General features: G+C 40.0%; 1 protein-coding gene across 1 annotated transcript; it reads left to right on the forward strand.

Annotated features, from left to right (window-relative positions):
• The first annotated feature begins 214 nt into the window (after nt 1-214).
• Nucleotides 215-5,215, forward strand: LOC309709256 (uncharacterized protein). The gene is made up of 10 exons (XM_082537810.1): nt 215-301; nt 1,320-1,610; nt 1,694-1,927; nt 2,033-2,137; nt 2,244-2,462; nt 2,962-3,045; nt 3,092-3,298; nt 3,586-3,931; nt 4,027-4,084; nt 4,672-5,215. The coding sequence occupies exons 1-10, from the start codon at nt 247-249 to the stop codon at nt 4,807-4,809; spliced, it is 1,737 nt and encodes a 578-aa protein (XP_082393936.1). The 5' UTR covers nt 215-246; the 3' UTR covers nt 4,810-5,215.
• Nucleotides 5,216-23,388: the final 18,173 nt, after the last annotated feature.

The following is a 23,388-nucleotide window of genomic DNA, read 5'->3' on the forward strand; positions in this document are numbered from 1 at the left end:
CAGTTCTACACTATGTCTCTTTGTATCTGAAGAAATGATAGATAAATGAGGAAGTGATTGTGTTAAAGCTGAACGCAGTTTGTCTGCAGAAATACTCTGAATTTAACATTTCCTCTTAGATGGATGTTGATTGATTAATGCTTCTGATATTTTATCAAGTTAGATATGAGCAGTGGTAGTAATCAGGCCTTGAAAATATTCATATAGCCAACTTTTTCTGATTAGAAGTAAAAATCTGCAGCAGCCATGTTGTTGCCAGAAACTGGATGTTTGTTTATGGGTTTCATTCTGTGTCTCTCAGGTAGGAATAATTTGTTTCTCTTCATGACAAGTAAGTAATGATGTGTCAGGAATGTAGATAAAAGATGTAAAAAGTTCATTTCAGAAAACAGGAGATTCCCAGTTAACAGGATTTTTACTTGTTCTAGTGTTCTGAATTCTCCAGCGTATAAAAGCACCAGATTGTGATCCTTCTCACTGAAAAAAAGGCCACATTGGGTTTACTTAATTCAATAGTGGACATTGGTTGCACACAACTGTTTTGCTTTGGCAGAAACTTAAACAACTGAGTTAAATCAACACAACTTACTCATATTCAATAAACCTGTGCATTTTGTGTTGATAAAACGTGATTGAAACATGTTTAGATGAAGTAAGGTGAGCTTTTGGAATATTTTAATCCTTCGCAATGTTGTCATTTTATTTCAACACTATTCAATAACATTTACCCCAATACTACTTGGTCACTTAAATACTACATGCTGTCTTCATATTACATAATGTTCAACAAAGTCTAGAGTCTGGTTAGCATAAAAATGAAATGGATCTACAACTTCCTCCTATCTTTATCCATGGTTGCAGAGGGGCTGGGGCATAACCCTGAAGTGATAGGTTACAGGAGGCAGGGTACACCCTGGACAGCTCACCAGTCTATCACATAGAGACAAACAACAATTTTCACTTACATTCATGGGTAATTTAGATTCACCAATTAACCTAACCTAACTCTTTTGACTTTTAACTGTGGGAGGAAAGTCGCAAGATTCAACATCGCTATATTACTGACTTAGTTCACTCGAACATGATATGAACAATTTAATCTACCCTCTCTACATGTCATGTAGTTTCTACACTATATAGTTACACTTAACTTTAAAGCATAAGGCAATTGTGTTAAATACACGCAAGATGCTTACATAAATCCAAGAGATGACCAATCCCCTTTTTTTCAGTGTAACATGCTGTCATCACAGATTAGCACAGAAAAGAAAGTTAGCATAAATGTTCACCATGTTTTCTAATCACATGTTGTGTTAAAGGTGTTCAGGGAAAACAAAACAGCATCTGTGCCTTGAAAGGTTCATCAGTGAATCTGCCCTGCTCACATCAACATCCCACTGCAAGAAATAGCTGGTACACTGGACACTTGACTGTCTCCAAGATTGAACTCTCCACAGATGAAACACATGTAAAGTACAGCATGTCAGCAGAGAGTAATTTCACTCTAACAATCAATAATCTGACAGAGAGAGATGCAAATTTTTACTGCTGCATTAAAACTGCTGACAGATCAAAGTGCCAACAAAGTGGAATTCATCTCCTAGTTACAGGTACAGTTCTTTTTACAAATGCATCATAAATGAATGAGTTTATGAATGATCAGTGTATTCATGTTGGTCATGTGACCTCTCAGAGCTGCAGGTAAAGGTGATTCCTGCCACAGAGGGACAGACAGTAACACTGATGTGCAGCAGCAGCTGTCCTCTGACTGAAAAGCCTGCAGCCTACATCTGGTACAAGAACAGAGAGTTTCTCTATGAGGACTGGTCTCCCTGGTACCAAGAGCTGCTCAGCAGTGAGGAAGCAGTCACATACTCCTGTGCTGTCAAAGGCTACGAGCATCTCAGAGCCCCTCAAGTCTCTGTGGGTGAGTCATGATGGACACCTCCTCATCATGTTATGAGATGTTAAACACAAACACTTTACTCTTCAGACTCTAATGAATTTACTGGAAGTTGTTGGTTTTTCTCAGGTTCCATCACAGAGACCTGCTTCAGTGTGACCTATGCTAAAGGGAGAATGTGTTCTTCTCAGCAGACATCAGTGGACGAGTCCTGCTCCATCACATATCCCAGAGGTGAAGTTCTGGACAAACTGCACTTTGAAACTTCATTTTTATTTCTTAATTTATTTGACATGACAGCGATGAACTGGTGGAAAATGTGTTCATCATCTCCCAACAGAAATTCATGTCCAGAGGACTCCTGCTGAACACAGAGGTCACATCAGACTGACCTGTAACAGCAGCTGTTTTCTGACTGAGCCTCTGATTTCCTTTGTGTGGTATGAGACCAGAAAGCCTACAGTGCAGGAGGGAAAACAAATTCAGTTTTCCATCTCTCATCCAGAAAGTTTGTCTTGTGCTGTAAAAGGTCTTGAGGATGTGCGCTCTGCTGACGTCTGTGAGTAAACTTATTGTCTCTCCACTTGGTACTTGGTATTGTTCTAATTCTGTGTTGTTGTTAGAATATCTGACCACAATAACAGAAACACTGTAAATTTTAATGCTACAATGATGACACATTAAACATCATTTTTAATTTCTGATAATGTTTTGATTTTTTTGAAACAGTCACAGATGTTGTTCTTTTGCATTTTTCGGCTGCCGTTGCAGGGTTTTGATTCATTATTGTATGAGATGTGAATCTCTGTTACGTTTGGCAATTGTCAGTGCTTATTCAGATGGGTTTTGTAATAATCAATTCACTGATCTTTTTTTTCCCTAAAGACAGCTCTTTTGAATCAGTAATATACTGTATATCTTATAGGTCCTGATAAAATATTTGCACAGAAATTGATTGAAAATTCCTAATCAAGGGAAATCATTTATGTCTGTGATAAAGTTGAGCTGTTTTGCCAGACAGTTATTAACTCTTTCTGTCTACTTCATCGATATTTCAGGTGTTAGTGATGATTCCTGCTGGAGTTTGAATTATGTCCACAGCAGAATCTGTGCTCTGGAAGTATCTTCAGTCAACATCTCCAGTAAATACTCATATCCTGACTACGAGCAGATACAGTCTAAATAAAGTCAAGAGAAATGCTGAGGAGGACGTCAGGAGGAACCTGACTGAGGATGCAGATCATGTGGAGTATGATGACAGCATGAAGAACCAACACATCCTCAGATTAAAGAAGCTGAAGAGAGATGACTCAGCAGAATACAGGTTCACCATCACAACAGGAAATGAAGAAGTGAAACAGTCTGATTTTCCTGGAGTTACTCTGATTGTCACAGGTAATTATGGTTTGTCTTTCTTCGTATAAAAATAATAAAAATAACAGTCAACACAAAATCCTCTGCAATGCTTTCAGCTGAATTAACAAGATGAAAATGCATGAATTTTCCTCAGCTGATGATGCGATAAGAAATATTTTATTTAGTCAAAAGGCTACAGATATTTGCCTTTTATTGCTTCTTGCACTCTTCAGAAGTTAGTGAAAACCAAAAGCACCAAATCTTGTTTTATCTTTAATGAGAACTACTTTGTGTTACATTTACTGACTAGTCTGAGTGTTTTTCAGAGCTGAGAGTGAAGATGAGTCCTTCTGCAGTGGTGACAGAGGGTCAGAGAGTCACACTGACCTGCAGCACCAGCTGTCCTCTGACTGACAACACAAACTACATTTGGTACTTGAACAGTCGACCTCTGACCCCGAGAGAGAACCAGAACAAACATCTGATCCTAGACCCAGTCAGCAGGGAGGATGCAGGAAGCTACTCCTGTGCTGTGAAAACCAACAAAGATATCAGCTCTGCTCCAAAGACTCTCACTGTCCAAAGTATCACAGGAACATGGACACCAGCAGCTGCAGGAGTTTCTGCAGCTCTGCTGGTTTTAATACTTCTCACTGTCTGCTGGTGGATCAGGTGAACGTTACTGTGTTATCTCTAAGACCAGTTATGTTTAAAGTGTGATGTGAAATGTTTTACCCATTCACTGATTTGTTTCTTTTATGCAACAGAAAAAAGAAGACTTCCAGTCAGTCTCCAAGAGGAGAAATGTCAGAATCAGTGCAGCAGGTACGAAATAAGATTCAAATAATTCTGCTGTGTTAGAAAAACATCCCCTCATCTTTCCTTTTTTCCTCACACGATCATTTATTCTGGAAAAAAGCTTAAACTTATTATATGTCTGCCTTTTTCTGAGTAACCAACTGTAGCATTCTTTTCAGTGTCCCTACCTACACCCGATGTTCATGTTCATCATTGTATCAAATAAGTCAGATATACATCAGCAATCCTTACCACACATTACATTAATATCATCTTCAACTAGATTTGTAATTGATTGGACATTGAACAGTCGTGATGTTTACCACTGACAGGAAAAATAATTTTTGAGTTCATTGCCATTTTTGTCCCGTCTGTTTCTCATTGTTATATCATGACCTCTGACCTTAATTGACACAATTGAGACCTGAAGTTCTTTAGAGGTTGTTTTTTGGGGGGGTTAGGTCTCTTAACTTGTTTCAGTTTGTCAGACAGGTTGTATTTGAGAATCTCAGTGACAGTGCAGTACAGTGACAATGTAACAAACAACAAACAACCAGCTATGAGTTATTGATGCAGTTTGTTATAAATTTATAAGAACTGTCTCGTCTCCTCAGATGAACGTTGACTCCATGTATGAAAACATCTCAGCTCAGTCAGCAGAGCAGGATGATCATCACTACAGCAGACTGCACTTCAGTGAGAACCACACAGCTGACCTCTACTCCACCATTGAGCCACTGTATGCTCAATAAAGAAACGTTTGTTACCATGATGATTTCAACTCCAGTGATATTACTTTACCATCACAGCAGAGAAACTGCAGCATCTGGATCTGTCTGTGGGTTACACTTTCTTCACTGGAATATAAAATAAAGGTAGAAATAAGTAGAAATTGAAATCAATTGAAATTGAAAAGCTCAAGTAGAAATTCTCAAGCTTTTGAATTAAAACATATTTGGTAATGATGTACGTCTGTCACAAAAACCTGCAAAAAATGACGCAACCGTTTAAAAATTCTGCTATGTCCAAAAGCCCACGAGTGTGCATTTACTGATCACCCACTTAAAGGGTGCTATTTTTGATAACTTTGTTAGACATTGTATTACTTTGTGTGCTTTGGGTGTCACTAATAAAAACATCAAAGCCATTGTGTCCGCAGGTTTGTCTTCTGTTAGGTTTTTGTCTGTACCACAAAATAACCACTAACACTGTCCCCTGTCTCTGCTTTCATTGTCAGCACTGTCAGGTTTTTGATGAACATATAATAATATGTAGCCATGTCACATGTTTAACTGAGCTGCTTTGAATGCAGTTTGTCTGGAGAAAGACTCACAAAATTAAAATCTTTGTTCAGCCTTTCAGGTAGGAATGAACTATTTAAGTAAAGAGCAGATTCACTGTTTGACATTATTTGTTCTGTATGACCTCTCAATTGTATTTAAGTACCAGATTTGGACTCTTTAACACTAAAGTGTTTTCTTCACACAATTTGAAGTCCATCATTATACAATGAGAAAGATGAAACAAAGATGACAAGTGAAAAACATTCAAAACAGTTGCCAATCTTCATAGGGGCAGACGTCCCAGACAATTCACCCCAGTCAGACCACATAAGGCTCAGAGAAACTGCAAATCCCCCCAGGAACTACAAGACTCCAAAGGCCTCAGTTAGCATGTTAAATATTAATATTCATCTAAGTGCAATTAGAAAAAGACTGAACAAATATGGTCAATACAAATAATGAACAGCACCACATTTGGAGAGCATCTCAAACTAATTAAGCACACAAGTCATATACACTGAACGAGGGCTGATGATATGGGCAGTTTTGCCTACACAGAACCAGGACACCAGGGCTGAACTGGGCAGCTGAACTGCTGCTACGCCATATATCTTAAGGCACCCGGGCCCTCACGTATCTGCGATACGCACCTTGAAGAACAGAATTTAATTTTGAAGAAATGAGAAAGGATAAGAGTTGACAAGTTAAGAGAAAACAAAAAACAAAAAGAAAAAATAGTAAAATCAAAAGAATCGGTATGTTAGCTGTTGGGGCTGCTGTCACTGCACTGTCAGCAGTACAATCAGTAACAACTACTAACAAGCCCTCACAGTCACAGTGGGGTGCTTTTGTAGGGACAACAATCCCAATAAAAAAGTGAGGAAGAGACACAGGAAGTTGAAATTAATGTATTAAGAAAATAAATGATTATGAAGTGAGATATTCAGGGATTCAGGTAAAATGAATGGGAACTTTGACCATGAGCCACTCTTAATAGCTAAGGTGTGACTAAGGTGTAGCTCAGGTGGCAGAGCAGGTCAGCCACTAATCAGAAGGTCGGTGGTTCGATCCCAGGCTGCATCCTGGCTGCATGCCAAATGTCCTTGGGCAAGATACTAACCCTGTGTTTGCCTACTGGTGGTGGTCAGAGGGCCCGGTGGCGCCTGTGTCCAGCAGCCTCGCCTCTGTCAGTGCGCCCCAGGGCAGCTGTGGCTACAATGTAGCTTGCTATCGCCAGTGTGTGAATGTGTGTGTGAATGGGTGAATGACTGAATAGTGTAAAGCGCTTTGGGGTCCTATGGACTAGAAAAGCGCTATACAAATGCAGGCCATTTACCTTAACCTGATGGAAAAACTGTGTTGAGTCATTAAGAGGGATGTGCATAAAAACATGTCTGCAAACTGAAGCAATGCTGTAAAGAAGGGTTGGCCAAAATTCCTCTGCGATGATGCAGTTCCTTATAGGAACTGAAACTAAGATATTTAAAGACTTAGCAGCTCTTGAACTTGAGACACTCTGTCTCTGTCAGGCTCTCTCACACCAAATAAGAGGAAGCCTCAAAACTTTGTCAGATTTAGCTTCATATAAAGGCAAGCAAACCAGTAAATTGTCTGAAATCAGGCGTACTAAAATCCAGGAACTTTTCACTGGACACAAATAAATGTGTTCAGTTCTAATAAATGTTCTATTTTAGGTATTATCACTTTGTACATTATTGTGGATGGAACAGAAGGTAAAAATCTTGATCCCAGACTCAGAGGACTCAGAACTGGTTCATCATCACCATCATCTCAGCTGCACCTAATATATTCTTGATGGTCTGGTTGTATTAAAGGTTCTTTTTATTGCACAGCTTAAGGGAAAATTTCAGTGACTTGGATGCCTTTTGAAACTGCTGGAGTGAGAATGAGGAACGAGACAAAAAGAAAAGAGAAGGAATGCAACAGCCAAATGACGCTGTCACAGTCAGTATACATTTCCTCTGTACTCACAAATCACAGAAGAATAAGCTGTATAAAATCTGTATTAATTTATTTTTTAAACTTCCTGGTGACCTTGACTTTGAGGTAAAGCTCACACCTTGACCAGTTACCAGTAAAGAATTCAAACTCATATTTTTCGTAGATGCACCTGCAGCTAAGTGGTAAAAGGAGCTCAAAGCTTCACTTAAATTTATTCATGAATATCTCGACTGGTTTTAGCAACACTTACTTAAGCTACGCTGCCATCTCCTGGCAAAACTGACTATCACTACCACATCAGTTGAGAGGAAGAACCGTTAAAATCATACCACAAATTTTTAAAAAGTAATGTATATTTACTAAGGTGATAATCAACATTTAAAATTCCCACCAGTAAAAGGCTGAGATTTCTTCTTTGACTCTTATGTCTTTTCTTTTCCCTTTCTTTGATTTTGTGAACTTTATGCTTCGAAGATGAAGATGAATCTTTTGAAAGATGCTCATTAAACTTTTCTGGGTTTCATCTTGTACATCTTAGCTATAAGTGATTATTAAGTAAGGTTTACGTTACTTACTCATTACATATTTAGTAAATTAATAATCTGAATTTATGCTGGATTAATTAATTAATTAATTAACTAATTAATTACTATTACTGTGGTCTCAGAGGTCCATCAGTGGATCTGCACTGATCACATCAACATCTGAGTTCAAGCAGAAAATGGTTCACTGTACACTCGGATGGTTACAAGTAAGTTCAGAGTGAGCTCTCTGTACGTGTAACGCAGAAACGGCCCTAACCAATCTGGCGCCCTAGGCAAGATTTTAGGTGGCGCCCCCCTACATCAGCAGTGTAGTGTAATGTTGTAACAAATAATATTTCTATTAAATAAGCTTTACTTTGCATTTTAATTAACGTGGGATTATTTTTTGTATTTAGAAATAATAGTACCAACTTTTTTTTTTTTCAACATTTGTGGCACTGGCGTGGCGCCCCCTGATGGACGGCGCCCTTAGCATTTGCCTATACGGCCTATGCCACGGGCCGGCCCTGGTGTAACGTACAACATGTCTGAAGAGAAAAACCCAACTTTAACCATCAATGACCTGAGAGAGAGTGATGCAAACGCACTTTTACCAAGAGCTGCTCAGCAGTGAGGAAGCAGTCACATACTCCTGTGCTGTCAAAGGCTACAAAGATCTCAGAGCCTCTGAAGTCTCTGTGGGTGAGTCATGATGTTTATGGTTGCTACAAAACAAACAGAATGGGTCATACAGCAAATCATTACAATCAGGATCACTTCTTTGTTTCTAGGTTCCATCACAGCAACCTGCTTTAGTGTGACCTATGCTAAAGGGAAAATATGTTCTTACAGGCAGACATCAGTAGATGAGCCGTGCTCCATCACATATCCCAGAGGTGAAGTTTTCACAAATAAGCAAACATCTTCCACCAAACCTCTAATATATTAGTTTGATCTCATTTTTCTTCAAAAAATATAAAGCTCACATATTACCTTTATTAATACATGTATTAGCAAGCCATATTTAATTACTCCTTTTTCTTAACACCAAACACCAAAAATAAAATTACATACATTATGTCAAAGTGACTCATTAAAACTATATTTATCATCTCAGAAAGCAGAAATTACAAGAATCAACAATTTTCATTTCAAAGCTATTCAACAGACAAGTTCTCCTGTGCTGTAAAAGGCCTTGATTACCTTCTGTATACACGGTGTATATACACACACACACACACACACACACACACACACACACACACACACACACACACACACACACACTCTGTGCTAATATTTTCTTGTGCTGCTTGAATCGGCAACAAAGTTCCTTAGCTAGAAGACTCAGAAACAATCTTCTTTTGCCTGTCCGCCCTGTGCATGCCTTATACAAAATGTAGGCATTCACCACCGCCAGGTTCAGCATATTGTAGAAAACCGCTACTGGTCACCTGCGTGTTGCTGCTCTTACAGAATACATGCGTGCCATTTGGTCCAACACGTCTACACCACACTGTAAAAGAAGAGAGAGAGAGTCATGAGTATATGTTTTTTCTATAGGCCTGTATAGCACACATCAGAAAACATTGTAGCACTGATGTAAAATTATACACACATTCGCATACCTTCATGTGGTTATAGTTTCTTATTGCTTTGGGTTTCCTCTTTCTGCCGTCACTGATCGTCACATCTTAGTGCATGGAACTAAGAACACACACAGTCTTGGTTTTTTTAGGTCCATAAATTGTGAAGGAGACACCGCCACTTCTAAGCACTGAAGTGGAGAATTCCTCTCGCTGTGCAGTGTCTTTTGCAATTTGAGGAAGTTCACGGCGGACTTTATTCACCGGCACAGTGAATAAAGTCCACAAAACAACGTTACTTGGCACAAGTAACGTTGTTTTGCGCTGCAGTAGTCTGTGCGACAGCGACAGTGAAGTGAAGGAATTGTCCGTTGTGACGTTTCTCCCATCATCCAAAAACAGCTCCACTAGTTTCATGACCACGTTCTCTGCCAGCCTCTCTTCCTTCTGACGACTGGGGTCCTTTCCCAAGTAGATGCACTGCAGACATATTTGGTCTCCAGATCCGTGGCCATCCAGAACTTGATCCCAAATTTGTCTGGCTTGGTTGCGATATACTGTGTGAATGGACACCGAACCTTGGTAGGGAAAAGCTGTTCATCTATGGTCATGTGTTCTCCTGGAATGAAACTCTTAGCACAGTTCTCATTGAAGCGTGTCCAGATGTCAGAGATTGCCTCAAATTTATCTGTTTTCACCCGTTCTGCCCGCGTGCCCTTGTCATCAAATTGAAGGTGTTGCATAATTAAAATGAATCTCGGGGCATTGTCTCTTTGCTTACTGGCACCAGAAATCTTTCTGACCAGCAATCTAGAATGGCACCAACGGGACACATGATTGCTCTTAGGGTCAGGGTTTTTTTTTTTTTTTTTTTTAATTTTTGCTATTTTTACAGGAACAGGCAGAGGAGAGAACATGTAAAGCTGGAGTGATCACACATGTCACTCATGTCATTGTATTAGCAACTTGTCATTCTGTTTTCACACATTTTTTTATAAATAAAATGGACTTGTGTTTCCATATATTGTGAATGTGACCAAAAACAAATGTCCATTACAGAGGCCATAAATGAATAGGCTGGTGTGGTGGGGCGTGGTCTGCGGTGCCGTGAAGGGAGGGCGGATGCACCTGCACGGCATCCTTAATCACGCCCGCCTAGTTAAAACACGGGGATTCAGGGGTTTGGGTGTGTTGTGTTGAGATGTACATATCCGAATGATACTCCGTGGTCCCACCGTGCCTTATTCTCGCCACAGCTGGTTCTCAGGAGGGTGTAGGGTCATATAAAGACAAAATTATACAGAATATATATAACATAATATAATAATATGATATATATAATATATAACTAACCAGACCAATTTGTGGTTTGCAAGGACGAGAGGACCATAGTTGGATAAATGTGTCAATTCTAGCTAACAGCAAGATCAGAAATCAGAAACACAATGAAATCAAGGAGTACCAGGGGCTTAAGGACCAACTGGAGGTAAAGTCCAAATTGTCTTAGTAGTAATAGAAGCATGAGGAGCTGCCACCCCAAATCAGGATGAGTGGCTTCAGCAGATTCCAGGCAGAACATCAAGGGTCTCTGTACAGAAGCGTGCAGTTCTAGGAGCAGTAATGGAAGATACTGCATAGAACAATATACATACACAATACATATGAAGTATTGAAGCTGTTATTTATGTTTTACTGTAAAATTCACTGAAGGCTCTGACTACTTGAAAGTAGACCATGATTTGTTAAAAATTACCTGTAAAAATTCAAATTGTTACGATTTGTTCGAGAAGTGAAACTGATAACCTTAATAAAGAAAAGAAAAACAAAGGCAATAAAGTCTGAAGCCTGAGCGTTTGGCTTACAGGGATCATTTGTATATATGTTAAATTTATTTTTCCAAACTTTGGGCATCCACCACTGTAACTGTATGCAAATGACAGAAAACAAATACAAGTAAAATTGGGTCCTTTTACGTTGTGGGGCCCAATTATTTAAACAAAAATAAAGATCAACCATTTTTTTTAAATCTGCAACATAAGATAGTGAAATAACTACAGATATTTATACCTAACTTATCTTGTCTGTGAACTTGAAAAGAAGTAGGCAGAGAACAATAGAAAATGTTGCTGAGATGAAGAGTTATAATGGTGTCCTCTGGTGGACATGGCCTGAACTGCTAACCAACTTCAAGAAGTCACCCAAAATTGTCTGGATTTATCTTAAAGTTGACACAGCAACAAGTAAAGTACTTATTTTATAAAAGTAATACATGATATATATGACTTTTATATGTTAATTATTTATATATGATAGTGTTTCATGCAGCACAGTAAGACCAAAAAACAAAAACAAAAACAGAGTGAATTTAAAACAAAATTCTTGTCACCAGTGTTTACCTCTATGGTTCAAATCCTATTTTTCCTTCTGGGTGCGGCTAAAAAAGGCTAAAGACTGGCAGACGTTTTGACTGTGGAGCCACACTTAGCAGTGACATTAAACGAACAAGAATACGACAGGACAAGTGACAAGTTAAACCACTACAGGGCTGCAACAATAACATTAATATCACCTCTTCAAAGCCAGAATACAATTCAATCAGACAACTCAAACACTGGTTGCATATGGTTACCCTTAAAGAAAGTAACTAGAGACAGGCTACATAATCATATATATATATATATATAAAACACCAAGCACGCCCCTGCGGGCGGTTTATCCTTCAAGCTCGGGTCCTCTACCAGAGGCCTGGGAGCTTGAGGGTCCTGCGCAGTATCTTAGCTGTTCCCAGGACTGCGCTCTTCTGGACAGAGATCTCTGATGTTGTTCCCGGGATCTGCTGGAGCCACTCGCCTAGCTTGGGAGTCACCGCACCTAGTGCTCCGATTACCACGGGGACCACCGTTACCTTCACCCTCCACATCCTCTCGAGCTCTTCTCTGAGCCCTTGGTATTTCTCCAGCTTCTCGTGTTCCTTCTTCCTGATATTGCTGTCATTCGGAACCGCTACATCGATCACTACGGCCGTCTTCTTCTGTTTGTCTACCACCACTATGTCCGGTTGGTTAGCCACCACCATTTTGTCCGTCTGTATCTGGAAGTCCCACAGGATCTTAGCTCGGTCATTCTCCACCACCCTTGGGGGCATCTCCCATTTTGACCTCGGGACTTCCAGGTTATACTCGGCACAGATGTTCCTGTACACTATGCCGGCCACTTGGTTATGGCGTTCCATGTATGCCTTGCCTGCTAGCATCTTGCACCCCGCTGTTATGTGCTGGATTGTCTCTGGGGCATCTTTACACAGCCTGCACCTGGGGTCTTGCCTGGTGTGATAGACCCCAGCCTCTATGGATCTTGTACTCAGAGCTTGTTCTTGTGCTGCCATGATTAGTGCCTCTGTGCTGTCTTTCAGTCCAGCTTTGTCCAGCCACTGGTAGGATTTCTGGATATCAGCCACCTCCTCTATCTGCCGGTGGTACATACCGTGCAGGGGCCTGTCCTTCCATGATGGTTCCTCGTCTCCCTCCTCTTTCTAATATATATATATATATTAATGAGATCATTAACGAAGAGAGGGAAGGTAGTCAGAACTGAGGGGATTGAACTACCAGAAGGCAACATTGCAGACATAGAGGACAGTTACAAGTACTTGGGGATCCCGCAGGCGAATGGGAACCATGAAGAGGCCACTAGAAAAGCTGCAACCACCAAGTACCTGCAGAGGGTCAGGCAAGTCCTGAGGAGTCAGCTGAATGGTAAGAACAAGATCCGGGCCATCAACACGTACGCCCTGCCCGTGATCAGGTACCCTGCTGGGGTAATAGGCTGGCCAAAGGAGGAGATAGAAGCCACTGACATAAAGACAAGAAAGCTCCTTACCATGCATGGAGGGTTTCACCCCAAGTCCAGCACCCTGAGGCTGTACGCTAAGCGGAAGGAAGGGGGCCGGGGACTGGTGAGTGTCAGCACCACAGTCCAGGATGAGACAACGAACATCCAAGAATACATTGGGAAGATGGCCCCAACTGACCGAGTGCTCAGTGAATACCTCAGGCAGCAGAAACCCAAGAAAGAGGAGGGAGACGAGGAACCATCATGGAAGGACAGGCCCCTGCATGGTATGTACCACCGGCAGATAGAGGAGGTGGCTGATATCCAGAAATTCTACCAGTGGCTGGACAAAGCTGGACTGAAAGACAGCACAGAGGCACTAATCATGGCAGCACAAGAACAAGCTCTGAGCACAAGATCCATAGAGGCTGGGGTCTATCACACCAGGCAAGACCCCAGGTGCAGGCTGTGTAAAGATGCCCCAGAGACAATCCAGCACATAACAGCAGGGTGCAAGATGCTAGCAGGCAAGGCATACATGGAACGCCATAACCAAGTGGCCGGCATAGTGTACAGGAACATCTGTGCCGAGTATAACCTGGAAGTCCCGAGGTCAAAATGGGAGATGCCCCCAAGGGTGGTGGAGAATGACCGAGCTAAGATCCTGTGGGACTTCCAGATACAGACGGACAAAATGGTGGTGGCTAACCAACCGGACATAGTGGTGGTAGACAAACAGAAGAAGACGGCCGTAGTGATCGATGTAGTGGTTCGGAATGACAGCAATATCAGGAAGAAGGAACACGAGAAGCTGGAGAAATACCAAGGGCTCAGAGAAGAGCTCGAGAGGATGTGGAGGGTGAAGGTAACGGTGGTCCCCGTGGTAATCGGAGCACTAGGTGCGGTGACTCCCAAGCTAGGCGAGTGGCTCCAGCAGATCCCGGGAACAACATCGGAGATCTCTGTCCAGAAGAGCGCAGTCCTGGGAACAGCTAAGATACTGCGCAGGACCCTCAAGCTCCCAGGCCTCTGGTAGAGGACCCGAGCTTGAAGGATAAACCGCCCGCAGGGGCGTGCTGGGTGTTTTTATATATAATATACATGAATCCTGATATAAGAACAGGAGTAACTTTACTTATGAACGACAGGATGAGTTAATACTGTATGATTCATAGATCACGACTTTCAGGTCCAATTAGTTACAGAATATTATTGTGTGATTAACGATAGGAAAGTGAAAATGAGTTTCTGTTAAAAGTGCTTCATAAATAAATGTTTATAGAAATGGAAAATACAATTCAGTCTGAGAGTTCAAACACATTTCAGATATTTTTAATCAATTGTTCCCCATAGCTCATTGTTTCATATTTTTTAAAACAAAATATAGTCACAGTAGATTAAAGTCTGAATCGCTCCAGCTGTGTTTATTACAAATTGTCATACTGAGATATGCTCAGCAGTTTATCACCTCCACACCTTTCTGTTCAACAACTTATATTTAATAAACTGAATATTTAATGCATTCAAAACACAACTGCATGCAGCAAGTAAATAAATTAAAAGCATTATTATTGAGGAATTGAACTGATGTAGATTAAAATAATATTCATGCTACAACAAAGCATTTAAGGATGCAAACGATTCAAAGGAAGAGGAAGCAAGTTTACTTTTAGTTTCAAAGATGCAAGATATGTGAAACCAAAGAATATGAACCAGCAGCCCACCCCTCGCTCTGATAAAGAGTACTGCTTAGTTTGTCTGATGACTCACTTTGTATCTTTTGGTTTGAGCTTTTACTGTCAGCTTTACGCTCAAAGTCTGGACTAAAACAACAATGGAGTTGAGAGATGCTGGTCGTCTGCTTGTGGGTCTCATCTTTTACATTTCAGGTATCAGAGATTATTTATGAGTTCTTATGTAAAAATCGTTAGTTAATATTAACTTAAGAAAAAGATCTTGTAATATTTACAGATGAGGAATTTTAGTTTAGATTAGTTTCTAATGTAAAGTACTGAAAATTATTAAGTAATTAATAACAAAGACATATTAATAAGATAAAAACATTTATTAACTCCCTTCTGTTAAAGATGTTAATGGAGGAGAAACCAGGATATGTGCTTTCAAAGGTTCATCAGTGGATCTGCACTGCTCACATCAACATCTGACTTCAAGCAGAAAATGGTTCACTATAGACTGGGATGGTTACAAGTATGTTCAGAGTGAGCTCTCTGTGGATGGACAACGTGTAACATACAACATGTCTGAAGAGAAAATCCCAACTTTAACCATCAATGATCTAAGAGAGAGTGATGCAAATGCTTACTGCTGTATGAAGACTGCAGACAGTGCAGGAAACTGTTGGCTAAACAGAATTACTCTCCAAGTAGTTACAGGTACAGTGACTTTTACTTATTACTTACTTTCCAAATGACATCATTGTATAAGTTGTTCTCCATCATCCTCTCAGAGCTGCAGGTAAAGGTGATTCCTGCCACAGAGGGACAGACAGTAACACTGATGTGCAGCAGCAGCTGTCCTCTGACTGAAAAGCCTGCAGCCTACATCTGGTACAAGAACAGAGAGTTTCTCTATGAGGACTGGTCTCCCTGGTACCAAGAGCTGCTCAGCAGTGAGGAAGCAGTCACATACTCCTGTGCTGTCAAAGGCTACGAGGATCTCAGAGCCCCTCAAGTCTCTGTGGGTGAGTCATGATGTTTATAGTCCCTACAAACCCTTCAGCAAAAAACTGTAAAAATAACCTCAGTAAAAATATTAAATCTCATTTCTTTTTGTCCAGATTCCATCACACAGACATGCTTCAGTGTCACTTATGCTTATGGAAACATGTGTTCTTATAATCAGACATCAGTGGATGAGCCGTGCTCCATCACATACCCTAGAGGTGAAGTTTCCACAAACAAATTGTATAAACACTTCTCCAAACCTTTATATCATATTCGTTTAAACTGCACAATTATGTGACTTAAATGAGCCGCATGATTATATCTAAATAGTGACGAGAAGTGTATTTATCTTCGATCGACAGAGGTTTATGTTCAGAGAGCTTCTTCCACCTTGGGATTTGTCACACTGACCTGTAACAACAGCTGTAATCTGACTGACCATCAAGCTGTCTACATGTGGTATCACAACAAAATAAACTATCATGAGAATCAACATTTTTCAACTCATAACTCTTCAACAGACACATTCTCTTGTGGAGTTAAAGGTCACACACATCTTCAATCTAAAAAAGTTTGTAAGTGTCAAATCTGTTTTTCTTTTCAACTAATAATGAAACACAGACCAATCAAACAACATTAAATCTTCCATCTATATGTCAGGTGTTCAGGATAAAAACTGCTGGAGAGTGAATTATGTCAGCAGGAGAATCTGTGCTCTGGAAGGATCTTCAGTCAACATCACAAGTGAATACTCACATCCTGACAACATGAAGCCAGAGTTTAAATGTTGGAGTAAAAAATGGAGAAAAGATAAAGTGGAAGTTGAAGAGCTGATTGAGGCTGCAGGTGGTGTGGAGTATCAGGACAACATGAAGAACCAACACATCCTGACCATCAACAACCTGAAGAAGAATGACTCAGGAGGATACACATTCAGATTCAACAAAGATCATGAAGGATGGACACAGTCTGATTTGCCTGGAGTCTTTTTGATTGTCACAGGTAAATCTAAACTCCTCAGTCAGCAGACTTTACTCATTAATATTTCAATATGAGCAGTAGCGCTAGAACTATTCAGATCTTTCTCGGTTATATAACAATGTTAAAATATTCCCTTACAATGAAAAGTTTGTTCTTAATTAAAAGCATGTAAATGCTATGAAAAATAACTATAGTTAAAATATCAAAAGTAAAAACTGGCATTTTGCTTGATTTAATATAATAGTTTTAAAATTATATACAAATGAGTTTTTCGACAAAGAAATAATTTTTGTAACAACTTTCATCTTCAATTGAGGCATTTTAATAAAAGAATTACTTAAACGGTTCAGGAAATACAATCATATTTATACGGTCCCCCATTTTCAGAGGCTCAAAAGGGAACTGGATATCTGATAGCAAGATACATTAAGCAAAGAAAGATCCGGAGTTTATTTCAAGTATTTCATGTTTATTTACTAAAATGTTCTGGAAAAATGAAATATTTGGACAAATGAATCAAGATTCATTTGTACCAGAATGATGGCCAAATGCCTCAAATGCAATAGTGTTTCACAGTCCCACTGGATAAGGTATCATGGGCTGGTTGTGTTGTGCCCTTAAACAGGGGAAATAGTGAGGAGAGGTGAAAGAACGGCACAGACACGCAGCTCTCACTCTCACTCGTCTGTATTGAGTTTCAGAAGCAATACAACCAAAACAATATTCTTATGGATGCACTCAGTCTCAGGACAACTGTATCCAAACTAAGTCACTATTGTTCGCTGCATTAGCTGATGAGAATACTTTAGATAACATGAACTGTAGCATTAGACAAAAACATATTTTTAACTCGCACATGTTAGCTGACACAGTCACTAACTTTCCATAGCAATGAAATAATACTTTAAGTACTGCATGTCTTTCAGTAGTTAACTTATACAGATCGTAACAGAAAAATCTTCACACAATATGGCGGAGTAATAGCGAAAACTAGCATACGCAGCAACAGAGATTAACTGGAACTTCTCAGCAAAATAGTCCGCAATTCACATCTTCCGCTACAATGAACAATGATAACAATGTAATAATCAACAGTAACACACATTTATATAGATTTGTGCATGACAGTTACCTTAAACAGGGGAAATAGTGAGGAGAGGTGAAAGAAAGGCACAGACACGCAGCTCTCACTCTCACTCGTCTGTATTGAGTGAAGGAGGAAGCGCACGAACCCACCTACTGGAGCCCTGAGGCATTAACAATGGATCGATGCACAATCAACCCAGGCAAAACTTTCACTACTTATCTCCCTCTATATTCCCACTGCATATTCTATTCGAAAACAGTCAAAGCAACAAATAAAACATTAATAAGGGCATGACATGAAATGTAAGGAACAGAGATGTACAACTTCAAAACTAATCAAATTTATGATCCACCACAGTTGCATGGCAGGCAGAGACACAAATACTCACTAACAGAGACGCACACTCAACATGAGGAACCAGCAACGTGACAAGGAACACTGGGAAGCTGGGAAAAACAAGGCACATGTGAAATAAGTCAGACTAATGACAAGGGAAGCAAAACTGAACACAACACAAGAGACTAACAAAATAAAACAGGAACATAACACTGAGACTGAAACACAAATTTAACAGGCCAAAGTAAACACAAAGATAAAACTGAGTAAATATGGGCAACAACAGAAACACAGACATAGGAGGACAGGAAAAACCTGAGAATAACTAACAACGAAATCTTAAACACACATTTAGAATGACACCCTAACCTAAGAAAATATAATATTTAAACTGAAAACTACTCAAAGTCAAATAAATGTTTTATTATTTAACTGAATATGAGGACTGGAGGGTCTGCCTGCAGTCAGGCCTCAATTAAAACTCATGTTTTGTGAGTAATTCATGTTGTGATTTGGAAGAGTTTCATGTCTTGCCTTAATACTATTATTATTACTATTATTATTATTGTTGTTGTTAAATGTTCGTCTTTCAGAGCTGAGAGTGAAGATGAGTCCTTCTGCAGTGGTGACAGAGGGTCAGAGAGTCACACTGACCTGCAGCACCAGATGTCCTCTGACTGACAACACAAACTACATTTGGTACTTGAACAGTCGACCTCTGACCGCGAGCGAGAACCAGAACAAACATCTGATCCTAGACCCAGTCAGCAGGGAGGATGCAGGAAGCTACTCCTGTGCTGTGAAAACCAACAAAGATATCAGCTCTGCTCCAAAGACTCTCACTGTCCAAAGTATCACAGGAACATGGACAATTGGAGTTTCTGTAATAGTTCTGGTTTCAATACTTCTCCTTTTCTTCTTTTTGATTAGGTACGCAACACGGTGTTTGATTCAAAGTGACAACATTTTGTCTCTGGCATGAACTCACTTATTTTTTCTGTTTATTACTTTCAATAATCAGAAAAAAGAGGACTACGAGTCAGTCTTCCACAAACGAAACATCAAACAACATAGTGGAGGTAAAGATTACTGTAGAGTTGGAAAACACATTTTCATACTGAATGATCTTTCTTACAGAGTCAAAGGAGTCAAATCTTTAAGTGAATTATGATGTATCGCTTTTTGTTCTCAGCTAAATCCTGATCCTGTGCGTGAAGACATCTTAGGTGAGCCACAGGTGGAGGATGAAGTCCTCTACAGCAAAGTCTACTTCTTTAAAAACCACACAGATCCTCTTTTGTCTACCATAGAGCCACTTCAGCCAAGAGAAGAGCAGCATGCTGATTACACTGTGGTGAAGTATAGAAATAACACGAGCTCTGATGAAGAATCTGTTGTCCTTTCAACAGAAACAGACCCCACATGGTGTTGAACAAGCCTTTTAACACATCTCTGCAACTGTCATTTAAAATTTTGTGCATCACACTTGAATCTTCATTTTACCTTTTTGCTGTGTTCGACAAAATTAGATTAGGCAGTTCGATGGGCTTCACATGTTACTCATATGAATGGAATAATTCATGATCATGTAAATATTATGCTCATGTATTTTTATTTTTATTCTATTTTAGCAGGTCACGTGCCTTTTGTCTCCCTTTTCTAACCGTGAGAGCAATTACACACAAAGAAAGGTTGTTCACTATAATCCAAGAACAAAGGGATACAACAACTGTAGTGTTTGCTGTGGGGATGACCCTTGTGTGCATGTGCTATTATAGCAGAAGACACTGAAATGCGGGAATGTCACTGCATTATAGCCTTGATTTTGTCACAGTGCAGAATATTTAAGTCCAAGTTGTTACTCTTATTTATTTCGTAACAACTGGAAACCTTGTTATGTCTTTTTCAGAACTGTACATTTAACCATTTCATTGCTGTTAGTAATTTTTATTTCATTGACGGTTTGTTCTTATATCATTATATCACTGGTGAATTTTGCCACTTAGCGCTGCCCTTTGACACTTTTATATATGTATAAACATATGATGTGTTTTTGTGTATATATGTAAACCTTGTTGAAAATTTGGATTTACAAAGTATGACAATTACAAATACAGATATCAGTGTCACAGTATAAAGACAAATAACCTGATTTAGAAATTATTTTATTTGTGGCAACAAGCAGAGATAAAAGGCTTTTCATCTGTAAACTCCTCACCCAGCCCCCACACTTGCATGTGCATTGCTGCGATTGCAATCAGTTTCTAGCAGAGAGTCTTTTTGCGTGCTAACTCAAAGATAATAACAGGGTTCAGTGGAAAATATTACTGAAAACATAACCTGCAAGCGCCAACCAAATACCCATCTGCAGAGACTGCTGCTGAGATCATGAGCTGTGATAATGGCAGCCTACGGTGGACAGACCACAAACTGCTAAAGAGCAGAACAAGCTAGACTGGTGCTTAATAATGGTGATGTTTTCCAAATGGTCACTATTATTATTAATATTATTGTTATTATTATTATTTTAACAGGCTGTAAACATGCCTTGTAAAAATGTTTGTATTTTAAGCATTTTAACTCTTGTGCCATTTTTTATTGCACTCCATCAGGTTTGAGCAGGAGAGTTTTAGAAAAAGTAATGAATACATACAGCATACATATATATACATAAATGTAGAGGAATAATATCAATACTTAGAACAGTCATTGAGACTGAAAGTTACCTGAACATCTAAAATATTCAGCACAAGACAACTAAGCCCCATTGTTCTTCCTGCAGACAGCAAAAGAACCACAGAGGAAGGACATTCATGTTTACTCTCTTTTCTTTTTGTCCTTGCCTGTCCTGCCCGGCAATCAGAATTATTGTCTGAAGCCCAAGAAAAAGCCCAGCAGATTTATGTTCCCAAGTTGACCAAGTTCCGCTTTTGCTGTCCTGGTCCACTTGATAGTAATAGTTTTTATAGATAGATAGATAAAATAGAGGATTTTTTATTATGAGTTATTACAATCAGAACAGATAGGACGGGGAGAGGAAAGAGAAAGAAAAAGGAAAGAGAAGTTTGGAAGACAGTTAACAGAAGGAGAGGAGAGATAGAGAGAGAAAAGACACTGAAAATCTGCTGAAAAAAAATGAGCAAAAAAAAACAACAGCAGGGAAACCACAGCAACAACCAACATATGCAAAAGTAACAGTAAATAATAAATATTAAATGTTACTGAGCAGCATAGAGTACTAATAATGCATTATGTGTTTAGAGGCAGCAGCCGACCAAGATACTGTGCATCTGTGATTACCTGTTTGTACACCTCTGTGTGTAAGAGCTCTTGTGTTCATAAGATTTCTCCATCTAAATGTCTAATAGTAGGTGTAGGGAGCCATATGCCCCCAGGACATGAAGCAGGAATGGAAGAGACCCAGACCCCCAGACATCCAGTGCTTTCTATGCCTGCTGAACATAAAACAGTCATGTTAGTCCTTCTGTTTTTCCATCCATTATGACCTAGATGAAATTTATTCAAGAAAAAAAACAAGACATACAAAAAAAGTTTTGAGCCTTTGGCTTTTGTTACTGTTATAGGAGGGGTAAATCTGGGATGTCCTTTGGGAACATGGTGGGGTTTCCTCATCCTCACACTCTCTCTTGGTAGAAACGAAGGTTTCTGTGCGTGATGCCTACAATCAGTGTAACGTTGCATTTTCAACTGATATTTCTGAACTGAGTGACGTGCAATGTTATCCAGTGGAGACACAGCAGAAGGCAAAGGGAGTACATCCAGTTTAGTAACCAACTTTCTTCCATACAGGAGTTCATAGGGGGAGAGGGAAGTAGTTACATGCGGTGTTGCATGGTAAACTTGAAGCCAATCCAGCACAGTCTCCTTCCATGGTTTTGACTGCTGGATTGCTGTCTGGATAGAAGTGCGGAGGGCACGATGAAACCGTTCGATTGCTCCATTTGCAGCTGGGTAGTAGACAGATGTTCTGCTGTGGGAGATGCCTCTATTACAGAGGTAAACTGTGTACCATTGTCAGTTACAATGTTCTGGGAGCAGGATTAGTATGTGCAGTTTTGTCATTGAACTGGCAAAGGCGTTTTGTGAGCACAATCCCTTGGTGACTTCCATGTGCCAGTGCAATCAGTTTAGGTCTCACTGAAAGTGGTGCAATGAGCCTTGAGCCTCTGAGAACATAATCACTTAGGGTTGAGAGTGCATTACAGATTTTGTAGTAAGGTGCAAGTGTGACATCAAGTGCTTTGATTGAGGCAGGCCAGCCACTTTATATTTGTGAACGCAAAGCAACCAGTTCAGGGCAAGTTGAACAGGCAGAGTCAGAGTCAGCAACTGGAAGTGAGGACATGGCAGCAGCAACTTGAGCTATCATTTCATGATCTGCATCTGATGTGGGATGGGAAGAAACAGACAGGGGCAGGCGAGAGAGACAGTCAGCTGTATAGTTTGGAGAACCTAGGCAGACCAGCGGGCGATGCACATGCCAGCCCGATTAATCCCTTTGGTGCTCAGCAGTGTTGTCAGAGCTTGGTGGTCTGTCTGCAGAGTAAAACGTCGGCGTCACAAATATGTTCTCCATTTCTCTGCAGCCCACACACAAGCATAAGCTTCTTTTTCAATAGTTGAGTACTTTTGTTGTGTTGCAGACAGTGTGCGGGGAGCAAACGCCACAGGTTTTTCTGTGCCATCAGATTGCACTTGAGCAAATACAGCACCAAGCCCATAGTCACTTGCATCAGTAGAGATCACTACACGCAAGGCAGGGTCAAACAGTAGCAGTGCAGGACTATTCACCAGGAGTTTTTTAACTTCTTCAAAGCTCGCTTGTGCATCTAAAGTCCGTGTGAAGGTGTTCTTGTCGCTAGCACAGGCATGCATAGGGGCTACAACAGTTGCAAAGTTTGGCAAGAACTTGGAGTACCATGACATCAAGCCCAAGAAGGATCTCAAAGCAACAGCATCAGATGGGGGAGGGGCTCTTAAAACAAAATCAATATGCTCCTCATCAGGAAGAATGCCATCAGCAGTGACAACATGAC

This window comes from Aulonocara stuartgranti (genome assembly GCF_965226115.1).
Source record: "Aulonocara stuartgranti genome assembly, chromosome: 6".
Lineage (NCBI taxonomy): Eukaryota > Metazoa > Chordata > Actinopteri > Cichliformes > Cichlidae > Aulonocara > Aulonocara stuartgranti.